At 40.6% G+C, this 26,127-nt stretch overlaps 1 protein-coding gene across 1 annotated transcript in view; it reads left to right on the top strand.

Annotated features, from left to right (window-relative positions):
- Nucleotides 1-26,127, top strand: part of LOC137429336 (nebulin-like) — a 289,229-nt gene that overhangs the window by 88,622 nt on the left and 174,480 nt on the right. The window contains exons 39-48 of the mRNA XM_078779632.1: nucleotides 2,468-2,671; nucleotides 2,829-2,933; nucleotides 3,143-3,250; nucleotides 6,041-6,352; nucleotides 11,161-11,364; nucleotides 12,413-12,517; nucleotides 16,021-16,128; nucleotides 17,859-18,170; nucleotides 20,578-20,781; nucleotides 23,772-23,876. Coding sequence (XP_078635758.1) covers nucleotides 2,468-2,671; nucleotides 2,829-2,933; nucleotides 3,143-3,250; nucleotides 6,041-6,352; nucleotides 11,161-11,364; nucleotides 12,413-12,517; nucleotides 16,021-16,128; nucleotides 17,859-18,170; nucleotides 20,578-20,781; nucleotides 23,772-23,876 — 1,767 coding nt within the window. The remainder of the gene's footprint in view (nucleotides 1-2,467; nucleotides 2,672-2,828; nucleotides 2,934-3,142; nucleotides 3,251-6,040; nucleotides 6,353-11,160; nucleotides 11,365-12,412; nucleotides 12,518-16,020; nucleotides 16,129-17,858; nucleotides 18,171-20,577; nucleotides 20,782-23,771; nucleotides 23,877-26,127) is intronic.

Genomic DNA, 26,127 nt, shown 5'->3' on the forward strand with positions numbered 1-26,127 from the left:
TATGTTGAAATATGTTGATAAAGTCAAAAATTTACATGGGGTGTATTTACTTTTTCACGTGACTGTACACTCTGCATATGTATGGGTTGGGGATCACGTTTGTGAAGTTTAGTGTTTATCAGATAAAGGTTTGTTTTTCTATCCAAGATGGCTGCCAAATCACGTCTCCTACGACGTCATCATTTTAAAACTATATGCAACAATGGTGTTAGATGGTATTTTGTAAAATTTCGCATCGATCGGGTAAGCCGTTTCAGAGATATAATTATTTAATATTTTCCTTCAATCCAATGTGGCTGCCACACCATGTGACCAATTATGTTTTCGTGATCATCTTTTAATTGACATGCTTAGTCAATGACACACGTAAAGGTTCAAGTCAATTGAATTGGTGGTTTGGGAGAATATGTTTTTTTAGGGTTTTAGGTTAAATCCAATATGGCTGCCAAACCATGTGACCTATGATGTCATAAATTCACCAGCATATTTCAATATAAATGGGTCATAGATCATATGCATGCAATTTCAGATTTTTAGGATATGGAATTCGATTAAAATTTTTTGGCTGCTATACCACTGCCATCATTATCTATGATGTCATCATTATCATGTTTTGTTCCCCATTGGGAGTACTTGACAACAACAACAACAACAACATGCATTTTAAGGCCCTTTTCCCTGCTAGAGCAGGGGTTAGCCTTGCGGTCCTCATGACAACCTTCTCCATTTTGCCCTATTTTCTGTATCTCTCCTTGTTAAAATAAGGAGTACTTGACAATGTGACTATTTTTAAATTTTTCCATTCAGTGGTTTCTGAGAAATATTCTTTTAATTATTTGCGTTTAATCCAAGATGGTTGCCACACAACGTGACCTATGACATCACAAAAAACATTCTACATGGGTGTCACTCCTACCCTGAAAGTTTTGTCTCAATCGTACATGTGGTTGTTGAGAAAACCAGGTTTAGCCCGTACGGATGGACAGACGGACAATCCGAAAACAGAATGCCTCCGGCCACCTTCGGGGGTGGAGGCATAAAAAATACACTCAACTTTGAATTAATTCAGTACTTGAGAAATACTTAATTATTGAATTAATGATAAACTTGTTTTTACCTCCGCCACCTAAGGTGGATGGAGGTTATGTGGAGGAGGAACCTGGAGGAACCCTGTCTCTGTTTGTCTGTCTGTTTGTTTGTCTGTGAGTAGGGCATCTCTAAACTTTGGGGACGGATTCGGGCAAAATTTGGTGGAGAGACTGGGTATGTGCCAAGGACAAATTGATTCGATATTGGTCAAGATCCGGAACCGGATACTGGAATATTTTAGGTGATTCTTCACCATTTAGAGATAGCACGTACCATTTTTAAAGTCTTGGTATTACTCGGCCGTGGTATAAACCACCGACCTCCCAGACTCCGAGCAGACGCTCTTAACCATTACATGTCTGAGTCTGGTAACGACACCGATCTTCATATCTTTCAGCCCTTTGTGCCATCAATCTTGACTTTCTGACAGGAAGCGGAATAAAATTTTATCGCAATTTTTGAACAAGTTATAACCATCTTCAAAATGCTAATGGCCACCATTGCCAGACAATTGGCAGAGCTTGGAGAAACATTTGGTCTATGAATTGGCTGCAACATAACAGTGTTGCGTGCCTATGGTATGTAATAGGCACGCGACCCTCTTATGTGTTGAGGGCCTATTAGATATTACTTCCGGTGCAAGTCGGCATGTCGCCGAATTGACGTACTTCCTGGAAATTGCCAATCTTCAACATGCAGTGAAATGAATGCTACAGGTGTATCTTCCGAAACGAGAAATATTATTGCCTTCATATAATATTGCCATCATATAATATTATTGCCTTCATATAATATTGCCATCATATAATATTATTACCTTCATATAATATTATTGTTTTCATATAATATTTTTGCCTTCATATAATATTATTGCCTTCATATAATATTATTGCCTTCATATAACATTATTGCCTTCATATAATATTATTGCCTTCATATAATATTATTGCCTTCATATAATATTATTGCCTCATATAATATTATTGCCTTCATATAATATTACTGCCTTCATATAATATTATTGCCTTCATATAATATTATTGCCTTCATATAATATTATTGCCTTCATATAATATTATTGCCTTCATATAATATTATTGCCTCATATAATATTATTGCCTTCATATAATATTATTGCCTTCATATAATATTATTGCCTCATATAATATTATTGCCTTCATATAATATTACTGCCTTCATATAATATTATTGTCTTCATATAATATTATTGCCTTCATATAATATTATTTCCTTCATATAATATTATTGTCTTCATATAATATTATTGAAAAGCTATTTTAATTTGTGCTTAATAGAATACGATGAGCCTGATGTCATTGTGCTCTCTATTAAGAGTGGTTCTTCATGAATTGTACAGATTGAGTACAGATCGGACATGGAGTGGATGCGGGAGGCAGGCTGGATCCCATTGGGCTCAATGGAGCACAAGAAGGCCCAGAGAGCGGCGGAAATCCTCAGTGAGAAGAAATACAGGCAGTACCCGGCCACCTTCGAGTTCACAAGCATCGCAGACACACCCGATCTCCTTCAGGCCAAGATCAACTCGAAAAACCTCAACGATGTAAATTTAGTTGATGCTTTAAGGTCTCTCTAGTTTGATCCACATGTGATTGATCTAATAAGTTATGGGCAGTGAAGCCACTAAATACTGAGCTTTGTGGTTAATTTTGAAATTTTGTTTGAAACGTTAAATTAACGTTATTTATGGTGTTTCCCAGTGGGTATACAAGGAAGCATGGGAGAAGGAGAAGACCCACGTCCACATCATGCCAGATAGTCTCCAGCTGTGCCAAGCCAAGCTCAACTCGTACAACATCAGTGATGTAGGTGGAACAGCGCTTCTGGACCCCAAACATCTGTTCCTCGTCATTTTCACACGAGTTTTCGATACTTAAACGATAATCTTGAATGACATCCACATGATAAAAGGAAGCAATTGGATAAAGGACAAATTTACTGCATTATTACTAAACTGTGATGTTTAACATGTACGGTACTCATATCAATGATCTCATAAAACATCTACCTGCAGAAATGGTACAAGATTGGCCTGGAGGAGCAGAAGGCACAGGGCTGTGATCTCAGAGTTGACGCTATTCCCATCAGATTGGCCAAGGCCTCCAGGGCTATCGCTAGCGACGTGAGTGGTTTCAAAATTTAATTTACCCTCGTAAATGTCAAGAGGTTATATTTTCAAAAATTATTGGTTGGATGGAGTAGGGAGATTTGAGTGGGGGGTAGGGGGGGGGGCGGGGGTTTGGGGGGGAAGATAAGGTTAATGGCTTGGGGGTGGGGTAGGGGGGTTTGAGTGGAGGGGGAAGAAGAGGATAGGGGTGGGAGGATTTGGGAGCGGGTTGGGGGGCAGGGGAGGATAGGGGTTATGGTTTGGGGGTAGGGTGGAAATATTTGAGGAGGGGGGGGAGGGGGATAGGTGTTATGGTTTGGGGGTGGGGTTGGGAGATTTGATGGTGGGGGACAGGGGAGGATAGGGGTTATGGTTTGGGAGTGGGGTGGGTAGATTATAGGGTGGGGGGCAAGGGAGGATGGGGGTTATGGTTTGGGAGTGGAGTGGGAAGATTTGAGGGGAGGGAGGGGGATAGGGGTTATGGTTTGGAGATTTGACCGGGGGGGGGGGGGTAAGGGGGTGAGGGTAGTGGTAGGGGTTATGGTATTGTGGGTGGGGTGGGATTTTTGTACCATAATATAATTCTGTATTTACTGAACTGAGAAAGTAATTCTGTTATAGATCCATTAAGAAGTGCTTGAGATAAAGTGGATGCTTAATCCATGACCCCTCAAAATACGGAAATGCACCATCCGAAAATTTTCTCCAATGGAAATGAGTAATTAGGGATTAAATTTCGACATACCGAAGAATCGCTACAACCGAAATGTTGCATCTCAAAAAAAACAAATTTTTGGAAGAAAAAAAAAAAAAGAGTAAATCTGTGTGTTGATTTAACTTAAGTGCATTTCCCATTTCCTACTTGATCGTTTGTTGGTGCAATTCATACGACACCTACCCCCCCCCCCCCCCCCCCCCTCACCGTGCGTCAGTTCGACTTGTGGTCGATGGTCTGTGTATGATCTACAGTCCTTCGGGTTTTGAAATGTTCAAGGCTATAAAGTGCTTCTCCCTTATTTAATATGTTTGGAAAGCGACCCTCTAGTGATAGCGGCATCAGGAGTGCAAAGAATGCCCGTAAAGCAATCACTTTAGAGGTTAAACTTGATGTATTAAGGAGGTTTGACAAGGTTAAAAACTGAGTGACGTCAGGAAAGTGCTTGTTCTTGCTACCTCCACAGTGGGCCCAATAAAAGACAGTAAAGACAAAATAAGAGCCAGTGCTCAACAAGTAACGTTTCTTGCGTTGATGTGCGTATTTTTTTTATATCATAGTTAGGATTGTGTTCCATAGGAACGCATCTCCACTTGTATGAATAATATGAATGAATGATCGTTTTAAGGCCACTTGTATAATGGGAGTATATGGGATAATTAAATTTGATATATGGAAATTCACCTAACGGAAAGATTTTGATGAACGTATCCATTCCGTATATCGAGGGGTTACTGTACATGTAAACAATAAAACAAAAATGAAATGATCCAGGAAGATGTTTATTCCGGTTGAGTTGAAACCCGACACAAGATCATGGAATTCACCGGCACGACCAACGTACAATTCACTGCTAAAGGCATTTCCAGAAACACAGAAGCCTTTTGCCAGCAATGGTTGTTCATTACAGGTCGTATTTGCATAAGTGAAAGATCGGATGGTGTCTTTCAAGAAGAGTAGGCGAGTTATTGCTGACATCATGGGCAAATCCCAAACATCTGCGCATTCAGTCTAACATCAGGCCTGGCCAGCCGATTTGCGAACCACGAGGACAAAAATCATTCCTGCCCAAGTCCGTAAGAAAGTGGTAATAATTGGAGCTATTAACTTAAGACGTACAGCGTTTGTTTGTTTGTCACAGTGAATAAACACTGAAAAAAAAAAGTAGCTTGGCATATATGATAATCCAAAATGTAATCAGGCCCAATGTTTTGAGCCTGGTGTTGGCTTAGTGATTAGGGTGCTGGCTTGGGATCCTAGGATCCTGGGTTCGAATCCCGGTCGATTGCTGAATTAACGCCAGGAGGGTTCACTCATCCTTCCGAGGTCAGAAAATTGAGTACCAGTTCACTGGTAAATCCGTGTTTGTCGCAAGAGGCGACTAACAGGGTTGGCGGCAGGAAGGGCATCCGGCCATAAAACATTGCTTCAAAAAAGGGGACCAAGGTGCCCGACAAAGGCCAACCCCCGCTCTGTGGGGAAAAATGGCCTCTAAAGGTGGTTCATCAGGCCCAATGTTTTGAAATAGAAAGTTATTGCCAAATTGAAAAACCATATTTCTATTCCACACCTAAATTTATATTATTTTATGTATTGTTTTTCAATATAAAACCAAAAAAAAATTCAAATATATTTCAAATACAAAAAAGTGAGAGAGAGGAAGACGAATGATGAATTGCGAAAGATGATTGGAACAGAACCTGTGATGGATGCTGTGAAGAGAAACAGCCTGAGATGGTTTGTTCATGTGTTGAGGAAGGATGAAAGTGAATGGGTGAGAGAAGAATGATGGAAATGAATGTAGAAGGAAGTAGAGGACGGGGAAGACCGAGAAAGATTTGGCTAAAGGTGGTGGAGGAAGAAATGCGGGCAAAGGGGGTTAACAAGGGGAGATGCAGAAAATAGGGCAAAATGGAGAAGATTGTCATGGGGCCCGCAAGGCTAACCCCCGCTCTACCAGGGAAAATGGCCTTCAAATGCCTGTTGTTGTTATTGTTGTTGTATGCATTGTTTTTCAAACTGGACTTTACTTTGTTGACACTTGATTTTTTGAAGATTTACTTTTTTAAAATTTCTTGTCTCCACAAAAGTACAAATACAAGGAAGCCTATGAGAAACATAAGGGACATCACATTGGAGCTCTGAGCCTCGAGGACGACCCCAAGCTGGTCCACTCCATGAAAGTGGCCAAGATGCAGAGTGAGCGCGAGTACAAGAAGGCCTACGAGAAGGAGAAGACGAGTTACCAAAGTCCCCTGGACATGCTCAACGTGATATTGGCCAAAAATGCCCAGGCTCTGACCAGCAACATTAACTACAAACAGCAGATACACCGCTACACCATGCCTCCAGATGCCATTAGTGTGCAGCAAGCAAAGTTGATGCAGGAGCTGCGCAATGATGTAAGTTTTGCTTTGTTGTAGTTTTCTGAAACCAAAATAGTTTGTCGAAGAGTACAAAATACAAAGGATAAGTTTCTATGGGATAATTGTCTGCATGATGCAATTCGAAATAGGTGAATATGGAACTTTATTTTTCCTTGACATACCAATTCAACAATCCATTTAACTAGATGTGTGCACCTGAAAGAGGTACTCAGGTGTAATTTTTCCTCACTTTTCCTTTCAAATTTACTCTTCAAGTGTATTTTTACCCCACGCATACGAAGTGAAAAGTGGGGTTTAGCATTTGGTGCAGGTCCGTCCGTCCAGTCTGTCCGTATGTCGTATCAGTTTATGATCGTGAGTTGATGATTGAGGAAAAACCTATTGAATTCGAATGTTGTATTCTGAACACAAATCGGAACATGAATAGGAAGGAAAGCGTTTCATTTTACCGTATTATTTTGGCTCTGAATTCGTCCCGATCACGCGTGCACAGAGAGGAGTGAGATGACATTTTTACTCTGTCTACTTGCTGGAAGTCAAGCAAAATTGAAAATAATTCCAAATAGGAAACGTACTGTTTTTAAGGACTTTATAAAGGATACAAATAACAAGCACAAAGACCTAATGTAATGTGATATATATAGGCTGATGTAATATACATTGGGGAAAATTGCGGTAAAACCAGGAATTAATTTATTTATACACCTTTAAACGTTTCTTTAAATTTAATTTTTACACTTGAACACTGTAGAACACAAATTACCATCTTAATACCTCCAGGAACCTCCAGTTTTACAGTACCTGGACATGTTCTATAGGGTGGTGTATAAGACTGCTTCATAGAGTTAAACTTCTAGATTTGTTTTAACGAGCTTTAAAATAAATATATATTTTAATTGGAGTATACACTTGAACACCGCATGGGATATTGTATTCTCGGAACTCTTTGCACAAATTATTTTTAAAATCCTGACATTGTTCCTCATGAAAATAGCAAAATACATTTTCTGCTTAAGGATTGCTCATATAGAGTTGAGGCAAAATATAACAAGGCATCATTTATAATCTTCCATCATTATAATCAAGCCTGGTGTTGGCTTAGCGGTTAGGGTGCCGGCTTGGGATCCTAGGATCCTGGGTTCGAATCCCGGTCGATCGCTGAATTAACGCCAGGGGGGTTGACTCAGCCTGTCATCCTTCCGAGGTCGGCAAATTGAGTACCAGCTTGCTGGGATGAATGATCCCGGTGTGTACCCCGGTTTAGAATAGGTACACCGTATCCCTGCGCATCGTAAGAGGCGACCAAGAGTTGGTGTCAGGAAGGGCATCTGGCCATAAAAACATTGCCTCAAACAGGGAACCATGATTGTCATGGGGCCCGCAAGGCTAACCCTCGCTCTAGCGGGGAAAAATGGCCTTAAAACGATCATTCATTTCATTCATTCATTTATAATCTTCCAAGACAAATCCTCCTGCATTTGCTTGGTACTGTCAGTGCTTGGTGGGTGCATGTGTTGGTGCTTGCTGTGTACATATTGCCTTAGTCACGTGGTTTCTAAGGTTCGAGGGAACCTGAGAAAGAGACTTGAGAGGCATGTGTTTATGCCTAAAGACCTTGATGATGTGGCGGACATTGAACGAGTTTGAAAAACTTTTTATCAAATCGAATGGGATTCTTTTCTCGACTCGTATTCACTTCCAAACACCAATTTTCATTTTCTATTCATGGGAAAGAATAATTGTAATTTATAACAACGTGTTCATAAAGCTTTATCCCAGACTAGGAGTACTCAGCGTTGCTCGTGCTGTTCTAATCCTGTTGGCATTTTGAAGAAATAAAATTTTGTTTTAAAAATTTTTTTGTGGGAGCCTACCACACTTCCCTGCATCCACTAAGTAATGAGGTCGGAGATCGTTTAATATTACCTTTCACATACCTACAGAGGCTTATGCACTATAGAGTGGTTAAAAAAATAATTATTTAAAATTCAACTTTTTCTTTCAATTTTTTTTCTGTTTATGACTCCAGAACTGGAAATCGTATCGACTTTGGGTTGATGACAAAATGTTCTCCATTCAATCTCCAACAACTTTTATAATTTGAACTTATGACGTAAAACCAGATTTCCTAAACGTATGGACTTTAAAATTTGCTTGTCAACGTCATAACGTTATTAACACGTTATGGTTGATATGTCCAAAACTTACGGTACAGAAAATAACAAAATAACAAACGATACAAATAAATAGATAACAAATTAGAAAACAAATTAGAATTAGAAAACTTAAAGCAAAAATAACGATATTTTTGACCCCTGAGGTTAGGTTAGTGCACATCAGACAAACACATCAGACACGGTTGTGAAAGGACCTTATTCATTCTTTTTATTTTATTTTACTGTAGCCTGGGGAATGTAAAACCCATTTTACATCGGATTTTGTTCAACAGGCAATTCACAGGTAACCTGAGTCCCTCTTTGCCTATTTATTTCCCAGTCCTGACAGTGAAGGATTCTCACAACAGTGTTTTTGGTTCGTTCTGTTTCGGCAAGTGTCGCTCTATGAGTGATTTCTAGTCTGTCTGTCTGTGAACAGGATATCTGAAAAAGTTGTGGATGGATTCGGACGAAATTTTGTGGAGAGGTCGAGTGTGTGATAAGGACGAAATTATTAGATTTTGGTGAAGATCCGGATCCTGATCCGAGTTTTTTTTATTTAATTTTTAAGTGATTCTTCAGTGAGTCATGGGGCCAAAAACTAAACATACGTGTATAGCATGATATAAAAGTTCAGCCTGGCCTAGTTATGTGCTCTACCGAGTGCCCGTTCTAGTTTAGTTAGTTTCAATGTTATAATGCGTTAATGTCTGAATGTAATATCAGCCAAACCAGACAGCTATACGGCACGAACAGCACTTCCTTTGATTTATACATGATGCCCTTCTTCATACAATCTAAGATTATACAGGGTGAGTCAATGGAATGTGACGGTTTTTAAAGCGTTATTGTGGAGAACTGGGTTGAATACAAAGTAAAACGCTTTCAGTTGAAAAACAGCAGTACAATGCAATTTATATAATCTGTACTTTTTTTTTTTTTAAATAACATCTTTTAAGTGACCTCCACTAAAGTGGATACATTCATGCTGGATTTTCATTCAAAATGTCCATGAACTGCTTGCAAAATTCCAGTCAAGCGATTTCATCGATTTCTTTCAGACTCCACACAGTTTGAAATTTATAGGGATGAAATTGGAGGTTATCGTGCAGAATACGACGAACACTTGTGACTGATATGTTCAACGCAGCCGATTGATGCCTGGCAGAGCGAGTTGGACTCCGCAACACCGCTTCCCTAACTCTCCCAATGTTCTCTGGTGTGGGGACCATTTGTGCACTGCCAACAAATTGATCACAAACACTGCCGGCGTTATTGAATTTTTCCACCCACTTCAAAATAATGTTACGAGAGGGAATTCTACCGTGCCGTGCAATACCAAACTCATGTCTAAATCTTCTCTGCACCTGCACTACCGATTTGCATTCAAAAAATTGCCCTTACCACGAACACGTGTTGTGGCACCGACCAGTTCTCCATACTGTCTCTCGCTACACTGACAGGAGAAACTGCGTAACTTTCAGATCACGTGACACACAAGGTTTCCCCCACTACAGCGTGCCTTTAGCTGCAGCTGCTTTCTGAAAACCGCCACATTCTATTGAGTCACCCTGTATTACCCTAATTTATTACCCTGCGCTCGCAAAGCGAAAAGCGGGGTTAAGCAATCGGTTGAGTATGTGTGCCGTACGTGTGCCGTACGTGTGCCGTGTCTGCATTTAAAAAAATCATTTTCTCCGCAACCGTTGGTCCGATTGACATGAGATTTTGCCGTAGGAGCGTCTCTGCCTGTACATTTTTATGCTGATAATTATGCCGTCATAGGTCATGTGGTATGGACGCCATCTTGAAAAAACGTTACACCTCTATATCTCCCAAACTGCTTAATGGAAAAAAATAGAAACATGGCTCATTGTCAAGTACACCCCATGGGGAATAAGATATGTTAATGATGATGTCATAGGTGCCTCCATTATGACATCATAATTTGATAAGTACAATGCTTGATCTGATCAGTATGAAAATAAAACTTTCCTCTGCAACTGTTAGTCCGATGAAAACGAAATTTTCAGAATATGAGCGGCGACTCCTGTAGAATTGTTCTAATGATAATTATGACGTCATAGGTTACGTCGTACATGCGCCATCTTGGAAAAATCGAAAAAAGTTGCACCTCTACATCTCCGAAACCACTCCATGGAAAAAATTGAAACATGGCTCATTGTCAAGTACTCCCCTTGGGGAATAAGATATGTTACTGATGAGGTCATTAGTGCTGTAATTATGATGTCATAATTCGACAGGGACAATGCTTAGCCTGATCAGTTTGAAATTTATTGAGCGTAATCTATGCAACAATTATATTCGAGAATATAAATTTATGATGTAATTGCTCACTTGTTCTGGCGACCATATTGGATCAAAGAAAAAAAACGTTCAAAAACAGAAGAGTTGGCTCGCACCAAGTTGACTGCGAAGGGTAAGTATTCGATGAATACCATCTAGTTATTACCTGATTCTGGACTGACTTTTTAACCGTTTTGTCGACAGTTGTCTTAACTCTCTTGCCTGACGAACACACTGCAAAATTTCTCCATCAAGATCCTAATCCTCGTGACTGTCACAGCCATTATCGTACATTGAATTTCATCTTTCATACTCTAACTTTTTTTCTTAAGGCATATAAACTATTGGTGTATTTACTAGATTGTTTATAAATCGGATCTGGAGTGGATGAGGGAGGGAGGCTGGATCCCACTGGGCTCCCTGGACCACAAGAAGGCCCAGAAAGCCGGAGAAATCTTGAGCGAGAAAAAGTACCGGCAGCACCCGTCCACCCTGGAGTTCACCAGCATCCCGGACTCGCCCATACTCGTTCAGGCCAAGATCAACGCGGAAAACCTCAATAATGTAAGTTTAATTGGGGCTTTAAGGTGTCTTTATTTTGATCCACATGTAATTGACCTAAATATCTTTTGGCAGTGAAATTATTAGTTCCAAAAGGACGATGCAGAGGGAGCGTATTTACCGTTGAGCCATCTAGTCTGGGTTTGAATCCCGACTTGCAAATACACTGTTTTATTGGTGCTTTATAAGCAAAGCGTTGCATCACAAAATGTTCCTCCCTCGGGTGGACTTTAAGATGGTTATCCATCCTGCCTACTAGCATTAGTTGTTGGACATAAAATGATGGTGTATTTCGTGAAGAGTGTGCAAGTTATTGCCAACACCTGGAGCAAATGATAAATTCCTCCTCAAATTAGCTGTAATCAAATGTCAAGCCTGATTAGCTCGCTCATGAAAGATTTTATTAAACCTCCCCCATGGCCTACCCCACAAAGAAGGTGGGATTAATTTGGGTATAAGTAGTGGTAGTAATAGTAAAACCACCAGCATAATGGCTGATTAATAGTTCATTTGTTATTGATGTCGAGGGAATCCTTACTATAATTCAGAGGCCGGTGTTTGTGTGTTTGTTTGTGTTTGTTTGTCACACTACTCCTCCTGTAGTTCTGGCCAATTGCATCCAGATTTGCTACATAGGATCAGCACGACCTCAATTAGTGCATAAGGGTTTAAAAAAAATCTTTGCCGGTGGTTTTGGGGTGGAGGGACGGAACACATTTTCTCTATGTAAATGTGTATCATGTAGCGCCGCCTCCAGGTGGAAGAGGGTATTACAAGTCCCACCGTTTACAATCCAGTGTTCCTGTCCCCATATTTTCCAGTGCAATATGAGGTGTTTTCAATTATAATGAGTAGGCATGTTTTTGCTTGATGCACGTTACCCAGATGGTTTTTTATTTTATTTTTGGGAGTGATTGACGCAGCTGTCAGTGCCTATACACTGCCCAAATAAAGCTACTCGTCAGAAGAACGTGTTGCATGCTCGGAACAAGATCGCCCGTAGGGTGGGTACTCTGCTAGTGTTATTAATATGTCACTCTGTGTGTGTCAGTGGATATACAAGGAAGCCTGGGAGAAGGAGAAGACCAAAGTGCACGTCATGCCAGATACTCCAGATTTACTCCAAGCCAAACTCAACTCGTACAACATCAGTGATGTGAGTGAAATATATCCATACAGGTGGTGTTGAAGCTTATAGAAGAGCTGATAATATCACTAAGTCTTCGTACAGATCAAAATGGAAAGATAACAATAACATATTCCTGCATTGATGGATGCTTGGTCGGTCAATGCGTCCATGGAGGAGTAAAAATACCGTAATCATTGAAAAGTCAAATGTTTCATTTCTGTTTCAAAAAGTATTCTCATCTACAAGTAAACACATCATGTACCATTGGTTTTCCTTATTCAATATCCAAACTTTCTTTATTTTCAAATACCCGGTGTTTACTAATGTCAGATGTGATGATGGTCTTGTGGTGAGGCCTGGCATTTATTCCTCGAGGTAGAGTGTTCAAATTCAGCTGAAGGCCGCAGTATTAGGATTTGATCCCAAGTTTCTCAAAACCAAGGCAGTTTCAGAAAAACGAATCTTTCACTACTAGTGCAATGTCAGTATAAAAACAGTGGAACCCCGCTTCAGTGAGGGGGCGATCTGACTGCCCCTCCTGGTCTGGTCTACACGTGATTCTGGTTCTGGACACTATGACTGACTCTTGATGGGCATTAAAAATGTAAAGTAGCACCACCCACAAATTGTCCTCAATGAATATGGGAGAAAAATATTTTTTATAATTACTCTTCCTTGGCATGCCCGCTCTTACATAAACCTGCCTTGTTACCTCCACCACCTAAGGTGGGTGGAGGTTATGTTTTCATCCCTTGTCTGTTTGTTTATCTGCTTGTTTGTTTGTCCGTGAACATGATATCTCAAAACTTTGTGGACAGATTCGGCTGAAATTTGGTTGACAAGTTGTGTGTCTGACAAGGACGAAATGATTAGATTTTTGTGAAGATCCGAATGCGGATACTATAATTTTAAAGTGATTCTTCACAATTGAGAGATAGGACCAATAATTATTTTTAGCAGGATATCTCAAAAAGTTGTGGACGGATTCGGACGAAACTTATGCACAGGTTTGGAGCGTGAACAGGACAAATAGATTAGATTTCGCTGAAGATCCAAATCCGGATCGAATATTTTTTATATTTTTCTAATGACTTTTCACCAATGACAAATGGGACCAAAACCGATATCTAACATGTTTTTCAAAAAGTTATGGACGAGTTATAACTAAACTTGGTGGATGAGTTGGTTAGGTGACAAGAACAAGCCGATTCGATTTCGGTTCAGGTCCGAATCCAGATCCGGCCTGTCAATGGGATACAAACCATAAGTTGTTCAGCCTGGCGGAGGTATACGCTCTACCTAGTGCCGTTCTAGTTTTTAGATCGAAAATGCACCTGGTTTTTCGCATTGTGGAAATTACAACATAATCATCATACAGGTTCAGACATCTGGTCTCAACAAATTAACACCTTGGCGCTTTCCTTCAGCAAATTTCCAGAAGAAGGATGCCAAGACTGAACCTTGAAACTAAAGGCCAGTCATCCTTCCAATTGCAATAAAGGTTATAAAATCGAAAAATTTGGTGTTTTTGAAAAAGTTTTGCTCAGGCAAAGCAAAGCCTCCTATCTACTTTGGCATTTTATCATTGGAAATATCCTAGGCCAACTAGCATCAGCCATAACCTCCTTTTCAGTACAAGTTCAAACTGAATTCCAAGGCTAATCGCAGATGCTGTATTCTACAAATAGCCAATCCCTTTTTCTTTTTTTTTCTTTTTTTTTGTATACTGAATCGAGGCTCGTGAAAGAGCTAACATTTACTTCACAAACAAATCAACCAGACAAACAAAATATATAAAAAGAGGGAGCGGAAGACAAGATGGGGAGAGAAGGGGAAGCACACAAACACTTGAGAGCACGCAACATTTGAGAGCAGGGAGATGTGTGGGAGGGAGAGGGCTTGGGGGGAGGAGGCGTGGGAAGGGGTGGGGGGGGGGGGGGTGGGAGAAGTGTAAAACACAAGGACACCAAGGACTTCCAGGAAAGAAGTCGGTATTTCAAGAAAGTGGATCTGGGGTGAATTAGCGGGGGTAGAAAAGATCAAGGTTTTGGATGGGGGAAGATAAGAGATGGTGGTGAACAGCTGTTTTGAAGACCTGGAGGGTGGAGTGGGATTGAAGAGAGTGAGGGAGTTTGTTCCAGAGGCGGGAGAAAAGAGGAATGAAGGAGTGATGGTGAGCAGAGAGTCTTGATTATGGCAGTTTAACCATAAGAGGTTAAACCTTTAACCCTTCTTTGGCACCTCAAACGGTTTATTGCCCACAAAGCGTCTGTAGCCATGTTGGATATGGTTTTTCTTAAGACCTGGCGCCCACTCATTGCACCTCTTACTCCCGGATGCTGTGGATGCCAATGACAGTAACCAGCTCTGCCAATCAAGAGGCACAGATTCAATTGCTTTATCACCTTTAGTGAGATCAGCAACCTCTCAGTTTTCTATGAAATATTATCTTGTCTTGTAACCCCTGCCCCTTAGCTCTCTTCTCCTCACAAACACTTTCAGGTTGAACATGTTCTTTCGGTGACCACCTTTTTGTTAACGTTTCAAAATCTACCCTCTGATCACGGAAATTTGTATATTTTACCCCTCTTTCCGCCTGCACTTCAACGATGCAGCTCATCGCCACGTCCTGTTGTCTCCAATACATCCTCATAATATGTTTATTTTTGATTAATCCTGCTCTCTATGCCCATCTCCTTTTAGAGCCTGTTGGAGTGTATGTCCGATACACAAGTTAACTTTTCCACCTTTTTCATGTACCGATACACAAGTTACCTTTTCCATCTCTTTCTTGTACTGATACACAAGTTACCTTTTCCACCTCTTTCTTGTACTGATACACAGGTTACCTTTTCCACCTCTTTCTTGTACTGATACACAGGTTACCTTTTCCATCTCTTTCTTGAACTGACACACAAGTTACCTTTTCCACCTTTTTCATGTACCGATACACAAGTTACCTTTTCCACCTCTTTCTTGTACTGATACACAGGTTACCTTTTCCACCTCTTTCTTGTACTGATACACAGGTTACCTTTTCCATCTCTTTCTTGAACTGATACACAAGTTACCTTTTCCACCTCTTTCTTGTACTGATACACAAGTTACCTTTTCCACCTCTTTCTTGTACTGATACACAAGTTACCTTTTCCACCTCTTTCTTGTACTAATACATAAGTTACCTTTTCCACCTCATTCATGGACTGATACACAAGTTACCTTTTCCACCTCTTTCTTGAACTGATACACAAGTTACCTTTTCCACCTCTTTCTTGTACTAATACATAAGTTACCTTTTCCACCTCATTCATGGACTGATACACAAGTTACCTTTTCCACCTCTTTCTTGAACTGATACACAAGTTACCTTTTCCATCTTTCTCTTTGCTCTTCAATAAGCCTCCACATTGTTAAAAATAAATGTTTGTTTTAAATAACATATTCCACAATTTTACACACTGATTTATGTAATTAATCAAACTGGTGCCATGTAAATAATTGTGAGTTTACACTTTGACACACCTGTGCAGAAATGGTACAAGATTGGCCTGGAGAAGCAGAGGGCCCAGGGCTATGACTTGAGAGTGGATGCCATCCCCATCAGAGTGGCTAAGGCCTCCAGGGCTATCGCCAGTGAGGTGAGTTTTATGAATTATTTTCGATAAATTATTGCAACAGAGGTGTACTGGTCAGAAGAGATGATCGATGCTTGAATTTTGAAGCCCAACTTGCAACAGACATTTAGATTTGTTTTGTTTTTGAATCAATCACCACATCTCGTCATATGCAGTGCACAACCACACACATGCACGCACACACTATATATATATATATATATATATATATATATATATATATATATATATATATATATATATATATTCTCCACTGATGATATGGGGGTCGCATAGTGACTGATATATATATATATATATATATATATAAATAAATAATCCGTATTGATTATTTAATTAATTTATTTAAATAATTTAAGGCATTATTCAAATACCCCGTATTGATTGCATTTCTTCGTCGTGCCTGAGTTGTTCGTTTATTTGTTTGTGGGGCGAGAAATAAACCCCCGTCGCGGCCGCCTGTTCAGGTAAGGCTTTGGGTCCTCCCCCGCTCACGCTAAAGAGATAATCCCGCCAGGTTCGGCTTATACGCCTCGGAGTAAAGCTCGTTTTGGCCATCGGTCACCCTGAGGTGTTCACTACAGGGTCGACGCGGCTATATATATATATGTATGTATGTATGTATGTATGTATGTATGGCCGGCAGGATGACCTGGAGGTATGCACAACACTCGCTTTTAAGCTGTCTTGCTTGGGCACAACTATAAACTCTCATCCCGCTGATTCATTAATGTATGTGTCGTCCCTCGGATGGATGCTAACGGATGGATGCTAAACTGATGTAATTTCTACCACCATTCCCATGGTGTCCTTTGCGAAGAGTAGACGAGCTATTGCCGGCACCCTGGCGAAATTCCAAATTGATACCCTGACTACTCCTGGCAAGGTTATAAAAAACCACCCAGCATAACCTTTCCCAAGAAACTGTCACTTCAGCACTGACGCTCTGTAAAGGTATTGTACATCACAATATATAATATACATTATTAGATTATGTACATATTTATTGTCAAGAATTAAAGGCGCCTCCAACAAAAAAGTAACTAGATCTATTTTGCTAATCTAGTAATAAGCAAGGAAGAGCATATCCAGTCTCAGATGATGTAATTTACCCACTTCCCAGCGAGCTTCCTCAGGCCAATAGATCCCAAGCTTCGGCACGTGTCCGCTTTTATTCCTGAGATGACATTTCATTTCCTGTCACGTGCCGGTGCGCGAGGTCAATTGAGCAGTGTTTTTATTCTGCCAAACATGAAGCAACAAATGCGAATCACATAATTTATGGGCTGCTCTGCTTTTTAAAAATTATTTACTCGTGATCTGGTATTTTATGTATGCGGTGGGTGAGTGAGTGTGTGTGCTTGTTGTTGCTTTTGTGTTTCTGGGCACGAACATGGCTGGGTTCGTGTCCAGGGATGGACATCGTGACTTGTGGGCTGCATGATTGGTGGGGTTTCCGTTCGGTCTTCTCCATGTGTGGGTGTGGGTGTTGGGTAGTGTTTTTTTTTTTTCTCTCCTTATCCAGTTGTTTGCACCATCCAGTTTTTCCATTCATATCAGAGGTGTGTATTGTGTGGGTATGCCCACAATCTCCCCAGTTAGAGCACCCTTTCGGCTCTTGGCGTGCCATGCTCCCAGTATCAATCTGTTATTTGTTTGAAAAATAAAAATTAATGAAATGTAAAATGACAGTGTCACAGTGCACGAAGTGACATTTTCCTTTATTTTGACAGTACAAGTACAAAGAGGCTTATGAAAAAGAAAAAGGCCATCCCATTGGAGCCTTGAGCTTAGAGGACGACCCCAAGCTCGTCCACTCCATGAAAGTGGCCAAGATGCAGAGTGAGCGTGAGTACAAGAAGGCCTACGAGAAGGAGAAGACGAGTTACCAAAGTCCCCATGACATGCTCAATGTGATCTTGGCCAAAAATGCCCAGGCTCTGACCAGCAACATTAACTACAAACAGCAGATACACCGCTACACCATGCCTCCAGATGCCATGAGCGTGCAGCAAGCAAAGCTGATGCAGGACCTGCAAAACAATGTGAGAACTTTGTTTATTTATGGTGATTCTTCTTTTTAGTTGCAGGATTGTTTAAATATATATAGTTAGATGCCACTTGCTGCAAATGAACTCAATTTTGGCTCGTTTCTTCCTCCCAAAAGAAAGTGCAGAAGTAGCACTCTTTCCGTTTGAGTTGACTAGCCTGGGTTCGATTCCTGGCCTGACTATAAACTCCCGTATTGGTGTTTTGAGGGAAAAGTATATATATATATATATATATATATATATATATATATATATATATATATATATATATATATATATCCAAATATATGTGCAGTTCTCCAGCTTTCAATGAGCGCAAGTAATGACGTCACTGCCATGTACATACGCTCTGCCTGTCAAGCTCTCAAGAGAACCCTCTGACAGAGCAGAATTTTGATCTTAGTTCAGATACTGTCATAAGTGTATGTAAAACTCACAGTTACCGACCTGGTTTCGCCCTTTTGGGGCTCATCAGGGCAACGCAGTGAGTACTGCATACACTTATGACTCTGAAAACCTTTCGGTTATATACCAGTCACTTTGCGATTTCATACCATCAGTGGTGAACCGCCATTAAGGTATCCCATCCAGCTATGCTGTACCTTAATGGGAGCGATAAGTGCCGCTTATGCGATAAGTATGCGATAAGATAAGTGCCGCTTATGCGATAATGGGAGCGATAAGTGCCATCTGCCACATCTGCCATGTGGCAGATGGCACTTATCGCTCCCATTAAGGTACAGCATAGCTGGATGGGTTACCTTAATGGCGGTTCACCACTGATGGTATGAAATCGCAAAGTGACTGGTATATAACCGAAAGGTTTTCAGAGTCATAAGTGTATGCAGTACTCACTGCGTTGCCCTGATGAGCCCCAAAAGGGCGAAACCAGGTCGGTAACTGTGAGTTTTACATACACTTATGACAGTATCTGAACTAAGATCAAAATTCTGCTCTGTCAGAGGGTTCTCTTGAGAGCTTGACAGGCAGAGCGTATGTACATGGCAGTGACGTCATTACTTGCGCTCATTGAAAGCTGGAGAACTGCACATATATTTGGATTGGTTTGCTCCCGGCTGCATCCAGGGGATTCCATATAATGAGTGGATACCAGAGGTAATGTGCCATGTGGCAGATGGCACTTATCGCTCCCATTAAGGTACAGCATAGCTGGATGGGATACCTTAATGGCGGTTCACCACTGATGGTATGAAATCGCAAAGTGACTGATATATATATATATATATATATATATATATATATACATATATATATATATATATATATATATATACATATATATATATATATATATATATATATATATATATATATATATATATATATATATATATATATATATATATATATATATATATATATATATATATATATATATATATATATATATAATATATATATATAATATATATAATATATATATGTATCGGGTAAGAGCTAGCACATAAAACGTAAAAAACATCAACGGACAGATAAAACTATAAAAGGAGACAAGATGGGGAGAGAGAGGGAAGCACACAAGCACAACAGTAGAGAACAGGGACATCAGGAGATCTGTGGAAGGGAGAGGGCTGGGGGGGGGGGGGGGGGGGGAGGAGTGTGGGAGAGGGAAGGGGTACATGGTATAAAACAAATTGACACTACTAGGAATTTCAGTAATGAAGTCAGAGATTGAAAGAGGTGGATTTGGGGTGTATTAATGGGGGTAGAAAAGATCAAGGTTTTGAATGGGGGAAGATAAGAGATGGTGGTGAACAGCTGTTTTAAAGACCTGGTGGGGGGAGTGGGATTGAAGAGAGTGAGGGAGTTTGTTCCAGATGTGGGGAAAAAGAGGAATAAAAGAGTGAAGGTGGGCAGAGAGTCTTGATTTTGGCAGTTTCACCATAAGAGGGTTGCTGGCAGATCTTGTGCGTCCTGCAGGAATATTTGGGGGACAGAGCACGGACAGAGCTGAGGGAGCTAGGCCAGAGAGGAGTCGGTATAAGACAGAAAGACCACCAACCTGCCTGCGGTATTGCATAACAAATGCGGCTCATCTCAGATTGTTGTTATGCTCGGCGTTCAATCTGCTATTATTATTTGGACGTTAATGATCAATGGTGTCTTTCATAAAGAATAGGCGAGTTATCACCACCCCCTTGAACAAACTCAAAATTCCTGTCACCTTCCGTCAAATTTGGCAGGAATTTGCATCTGGCCAGCTGGTTAATAAAACATTTGGGCCAAAAACGTTCCCAAGCCGACCCAGCAAAGAAGTAAGTGAAATAAGTTGTTCTTGCAATAAAAGTCAATTTTTACTTCTATTGTAAATTATTATTGGAATGTAACTTGTTGCTCAAAATGTGTTATCTAAGGAACTATCTGGTGTTGGATTGTGCAGATCGAGTACAAATCAGATCTTGAGTGGATGCGAGAAGGAGGATGGTTCCTGCTGGGTTCCCTGGAGCACAAGAAGGTCCAGAGAGCGGCAGAAATCTTGAGCGAGAAGAAGTACCGGCAGCACCCGTCCACTATAGAGTTCACCAGCATCCCCGACTCGCCCATCCTCGTCCAGGCCAAGATCAACGCACAGATCCTCAGTGATGTAAGAGGATGCCATATCTCTTCTGCTAAATTACACAAAATTCAATATAGATTCATAATATATATTTTTTTGTATAAAAGATCGAGGCTCGTGAAAGAGCTAACACTAATCACACAAAAAGTCAAACCGACACATAAAACACAAAAATAAGGGGAGCGGTAGACAGGTTGGGGAGAGAGGGGGAAGGACACAAACACAACATTTGAGAGCAGGGACATCGGGAGAAATGTGGGAGGGGGAGGGCTTGGGGGAAGGTGGGAGAGGTATAAAACACATGAACACTGCAAGGACTTCCAGGAAAGAAGTTGGAATTTCAAAAAAAAGTGTATCTGGGGTGAATTAGCGGGGGTAGAAAAGATCAAGGGTTTGGATACAACAACAACAACATGCATTTTAAAGGCCATTTTCCCCGCTAGAGCGGGGGTTAGCCTTGCGGTCCCCATGACAATCTTCTCCATTTTGCCCTATTTTCTGCATCTCTCCTTGTTAACCCCCTTGCCCGCATTTCTTCTTTGGATGGGGGAAGATAAGAGATGGTTGTGAACAGCTGTTTTAAAGACCTGGAGGGCGTAGTGGGATTGAAGGGAGTGGAGGAGTTTGTTCCAGAGGCGGGAGAAAAGGGGAATGAAAGAGTGAAGGTGAGCAGAGAGCTTAGATTTTGGCAGTTTGACCATAAGAGGGTTGCAGGCAGAACTTGTGTGACCTGAAGGAATATTGGGGGGACAAAGCACAGACAGAGCTGGGGGAGCAAGGCCGGAGAGGAGTCGGTAGAAGACAGAAAGACCACCAACCTGCCTGCGGTGAGTGAGTGAAAGGCCCTCGGAGTTAGCTTCATCGCAGGAGATTCCAATGATTCTGAAAGCTTTGGTTTCAACAGCGTGAAGCCGAGCTAGGAGTGAGGCAGGAGCACCAGCCCAGAGGGTGGAACAGTATTCCATTGAGCTGCGGATGAAAGCCTTGTATGTGGTGAGGAGCTCAGGTGTGCCAAGGAAGGACTTCACACGACGGAGGATGCCCAGTCGGCGACTGGCTTTGGAAGCCAGCTTGGAAATGTGGTTTTCCCAAGAAAGATCATGGCAGATAGTGAGACCCAAAATCTTGAGCGACAGAACTTCTTGGAGAGGATTGTTGAGAAAGTAGATGGGAGGGTTTTCCAGTCGGTCTTTTCGGAGAGACATAGTAACAGTGTGAGATTTGTCAGGAATTGTCATTTCTGTTTATAAAAAAAGCAACAAATCATTCTCTGTGATTGATGCAGTCATGTTACATGCTGCGGGTATGCATCCACTAGCTTTATCTGTGGAGAAAAATTAAAGGTAGTTTTATTATATTAAAGTAAATTAAAATTAAAATAAATGATAAATTATATAATTATATAAAATAAAAATAAATTATATTAAAATTTATTATATAAAATAAAATAAGTAAATAAAAGGTGGTAGATCAGCATAATTGGCACAATCAATGTCAAAATTGTTTAAACGATGAGATCGCAAAATTTTCAGTCGATCATGCAAGAAATTGAGACGGATAAGAGTTTCCCCTAAATCAGGTCAAAAAGTACCTGAATCCAGGAATTGTTGGGCCACACGTGCAAGCTGAGAAGAGCAGAGAGTTGTTGTCAATATTGACCACATCCAAAGATGTAACTATATGAACTCTTACCTGGGAAACTAACGATAGACCATGCAGAATTTTGGGTGATATCACATGCAATACTAGATATCTGCAATCACAAAGCCATTGCCAAGGGTAACAAAATTGAGAGATGACAAATAACGTGTTCTCTTTTTTCAGACCGCTGCTGTTTGATCTTGACCTTTAACCCACATGGGTATGATGTCAAATAAGCATAAATGCAGCTTTCTCTAAGCTATCTAGGGAGGGCAATTTCGTTCTGAACAGACAAATATCGGCGAATTATGGTGAAAAATGTTAAATTGGCTATAATTAGGTCATGACCTTAATTAGGTCAAGGTCAAACAAAAAACTGGGGGCACTGATTGTAGAAACAAACCCTACAGCAGCAACAAGCCTTCCCCTGTCCTTTAGAGGGAGGTTTAGTAATAGTGAGGGAGGTTTAGTAATAGTGAGCGAGGTTTAGTAATAGTGAGGGAGGTTTAGTAATAGTGAGGGAGGTTTAGTAATAGTGAGCGAGGTTTAGTAATAGTGACCTGATGGAAAAACAAAATATTTTGATCTGCAAGAATTAATTTCCTTTGTTTTTAGAGTTTGACTGTGTGTGTGTGTGTGTGTGTGTGTGTGTGTGTGTGTGTGTGTGTGTGTGTGTGTGTGTGTGTGTATATGTGTGTGTGCATGTGTGTATCTGTGTGTGTGTGTTTGTATGTGTGTGTGTGTGTGTGTGTGTGTGTGTGTGTGTGTGTGTGTGTGTGTGTGTGTACTTGTATATTTGTGTGCCTGCGTGTGTGTGTGTGTGTTTGTGTGTATCTGTGTGTGTGTATGTGTGTGTGTGTGTATGTGTGTGTGCGCTTGTGTGTATCTCTGTGTGTGCATGTGTTTATCTGTGTGTCTGTGTGTGTGTGTGTGTGTGTTGGTGCTTCTGTGTATCTGTGTGTGTGCATATGTGTATCTGTGTGTGTGTGTTTGTACTTGTGATTGGGTGTATGTGTGCGTGTGTGTGTGTGTGTGTGGGTGTGTGTGCTTGTATGTTTGTATGCATGTGTGTGTGTGTCTATGATACCATTTCCTTTTTGTTTCTTGAGCAGATGAATACACATTTTGAACGATCATAAGCAATGTTTGCGTTTGTTCTGCACTCCGCACTAATTATAATCAAAAACCAAGATTGTTTCACTCACCGATTGACCAAAAGACATGAAAACAATTACTTCACGCTTCCGTTGTCCTTTCAGACACCTATGTGGTGGCTGTAAGAATGCACCTTTGCTCTCATCATAAATTACTTTGTCTTCCTGTAAGTTGTTCTGTACAACACTTGATGAATGCAATTTTTGTTTCTGAAACTGCAGATAAATTACAAATCAGAAGGTGATGAAGCAAAACACAAGTACAGCCTTCCATCGGACACACCATTTCTTCTACAAGCCAAAGCTAATGCTGTCCATATGAGTGACGTAAGTTGCATTTGATGAACCTACATTCTGGTAAGGCTGGATGGATATACAGTCACGTGAAAAAGTAAGTACACCCCATGTAAAGTTTTGACTTTTTCAACATATTCAACATACAGCTATTTGATCTTCATTTCAACAATATTGATAGATAAAGGTGATATAACATAACAAATATCATGAAATATTTACATTTTGTAGTCCATTGTATAATTTAAATAAACATAAATGCAAATTTCGCATGTGGAAAAAGTAAGTACACCCTTGGCTCTAATAGGTGGTATTGCCCCCTTTGGCAGAAACAACCTCAAGTAGGCGTTTCTTATAACTGTCTCTGACATCGATTGGGAGAAATTTTTGCCCACTCCTCCATGCAGAATTATTTCAGCTGTGCGATGTTTGAGGGGTTTCTTGCATGCACAGCTCGTTTCAAATCCCCCCACAACATCTCGATGGGATTTAGATCCGGGCTTTGACTTGGCCATTCCAGAACCCTTCATTTCTTTCTTTTCAGCCATTCCTTGGTGGATTTACTGGTATGTTTAGGGTCATTGTCATGTTGCAAGGTCCACCTTCGGTTGAGCTTCAACTTTCCGTCAGATGGCCTCACATTATCCTCAAGCACCCTCTGGTACAATGAAGAATTCATAGTGGATTCTATGATGGTGAGCTGCCCAGGCCCTGAGGCAGCAAAGCTGCCCCAAACCACAATATTTCCACCACCATGCTTTACAGTTGGTATCAGGTTCTTGTGGTCAAATGCTGTCTTTGGTTTTCGCAAAACATGTCTTCTGGTACTGTGGCCAAATAGCTCTACCTTTGACTCATCTGCCCAGGGCACATTGTTCCAGAAGTGCTGGACTTTGCCGAGGTGTTCATTGGCAAACTATAGTCTTGCCCTGATGTTCTTTCTGGACAGCAAAGGTTTCCTCCTGGCACACCTCCCATGTAGATCAAATTTGTGCAGCCTCTTTCTAATGGTAAGAAATTGCGGGGAAAAATGGCCTCTAAACGGTGTTTTTTTTTTTCTTCTAATGGTAGACATGCAGTTTGACATCAACAGTGGCAAGAGCTACCTGTAGGTCCCGTGATGACATTCTGGGGTTCTTCGAGACTTCTTTCAGCATCTTGCGGTCTGCTCTCGGGCTGAACTTGCTGGGGCGGCCTGGCCTGAACAAGTTGGCAGTTGTTTGGAATCTTCTCCACTTGTAGATGATCTTCCGGACAGTGGAATGATTGATTTCAAATTGTTTGGAGATCTTTTTAAATCCCTTCCCAGACTCGTAGGCATCTATAACCTTCTTTCCGAAGGCCTCAGAGAGCTCTTTTGATCTAGGCATGGTGACGCCTCACACTTCAACAACAAAGAGCAAACCAAACTAAATGTCTGATGTTTAAATAAGACAGGTTCCTCCAAGATCCTCTCTAACGATGTTCTAATCATTTGCACCTGATTGTAATTTTAGGTATTTGAAGTAGTGATAAATGTAGGGGTGTACTTACTTTTTCCACAAGTGAAATTTGCATTTATGTTTATTTAAATTATACAATGGACTACAAAATGTAAATGTTTCATCATATTTGTTATATTATATCACCTTTATCTTTCAATATTGTTGAAATGAAGATAAAATAGCTGTACGTTGAAATATGTTGAAAAAGCCAAAACTTTTCATGGGGTGTACTTACTTTTTCACATGACTGTACTCTAGAAGTGTGCACACTCTCCTCTGAGCTGCCCAGCCTGGGTTCCAATGTCGACCTAGTTATATAAACTGTCAGCATGATGTTTCACATGTCGGGCGAGGTTATTCATCAATATGTGCACCGTCCATTGAATGGACGTTAAACGGGGCATCCCGTCTGTCAACATAACTTGGTGGACCTTGAATATCCCATGGTGTCCTTCGCCAATAGTAGGAGAGCTGTCGCCTGCACCCTTGCCACATTCCATGGTATTGCCCTGCAAATACCTACTCTCCCTGCAAGTACAGACAGGTTGAGACAAAATGTAAGAAATACGTTAAATAAGCCAAGATGGGAATTTGGGCAATTCGTCTTTGTTACTGCCTGGGATCAGTTGAATACAGTGGCCTAACATGTCACTGTCAAAGGAAGCAGCATTTAATGTCATTGATTTCATTTAATTACATTGAATTCATTTGCTTTCATTGAATTAATTTGCTTTCATTGAATTAATTTGCTTTCATTTAATTCATTTGCTTTCATTGAATTAATTTGCTTTCATTGAATT

Source organism: Myxine glutinosa, chromosome 6, assembly GCF_964187855.1.
Source record: "Myxine glutinosa chromosome 6, kmMyxGlut1.1, whole genome shotgun sequence".
In the NCBI taxonomy this organism is placed as follows: domain Eukaryota; kingdom Metazoa; phylum Chordata; class Myxini; order Myxiniformes; family Myxinidae; genus Myxine; species Myxine glutinosa.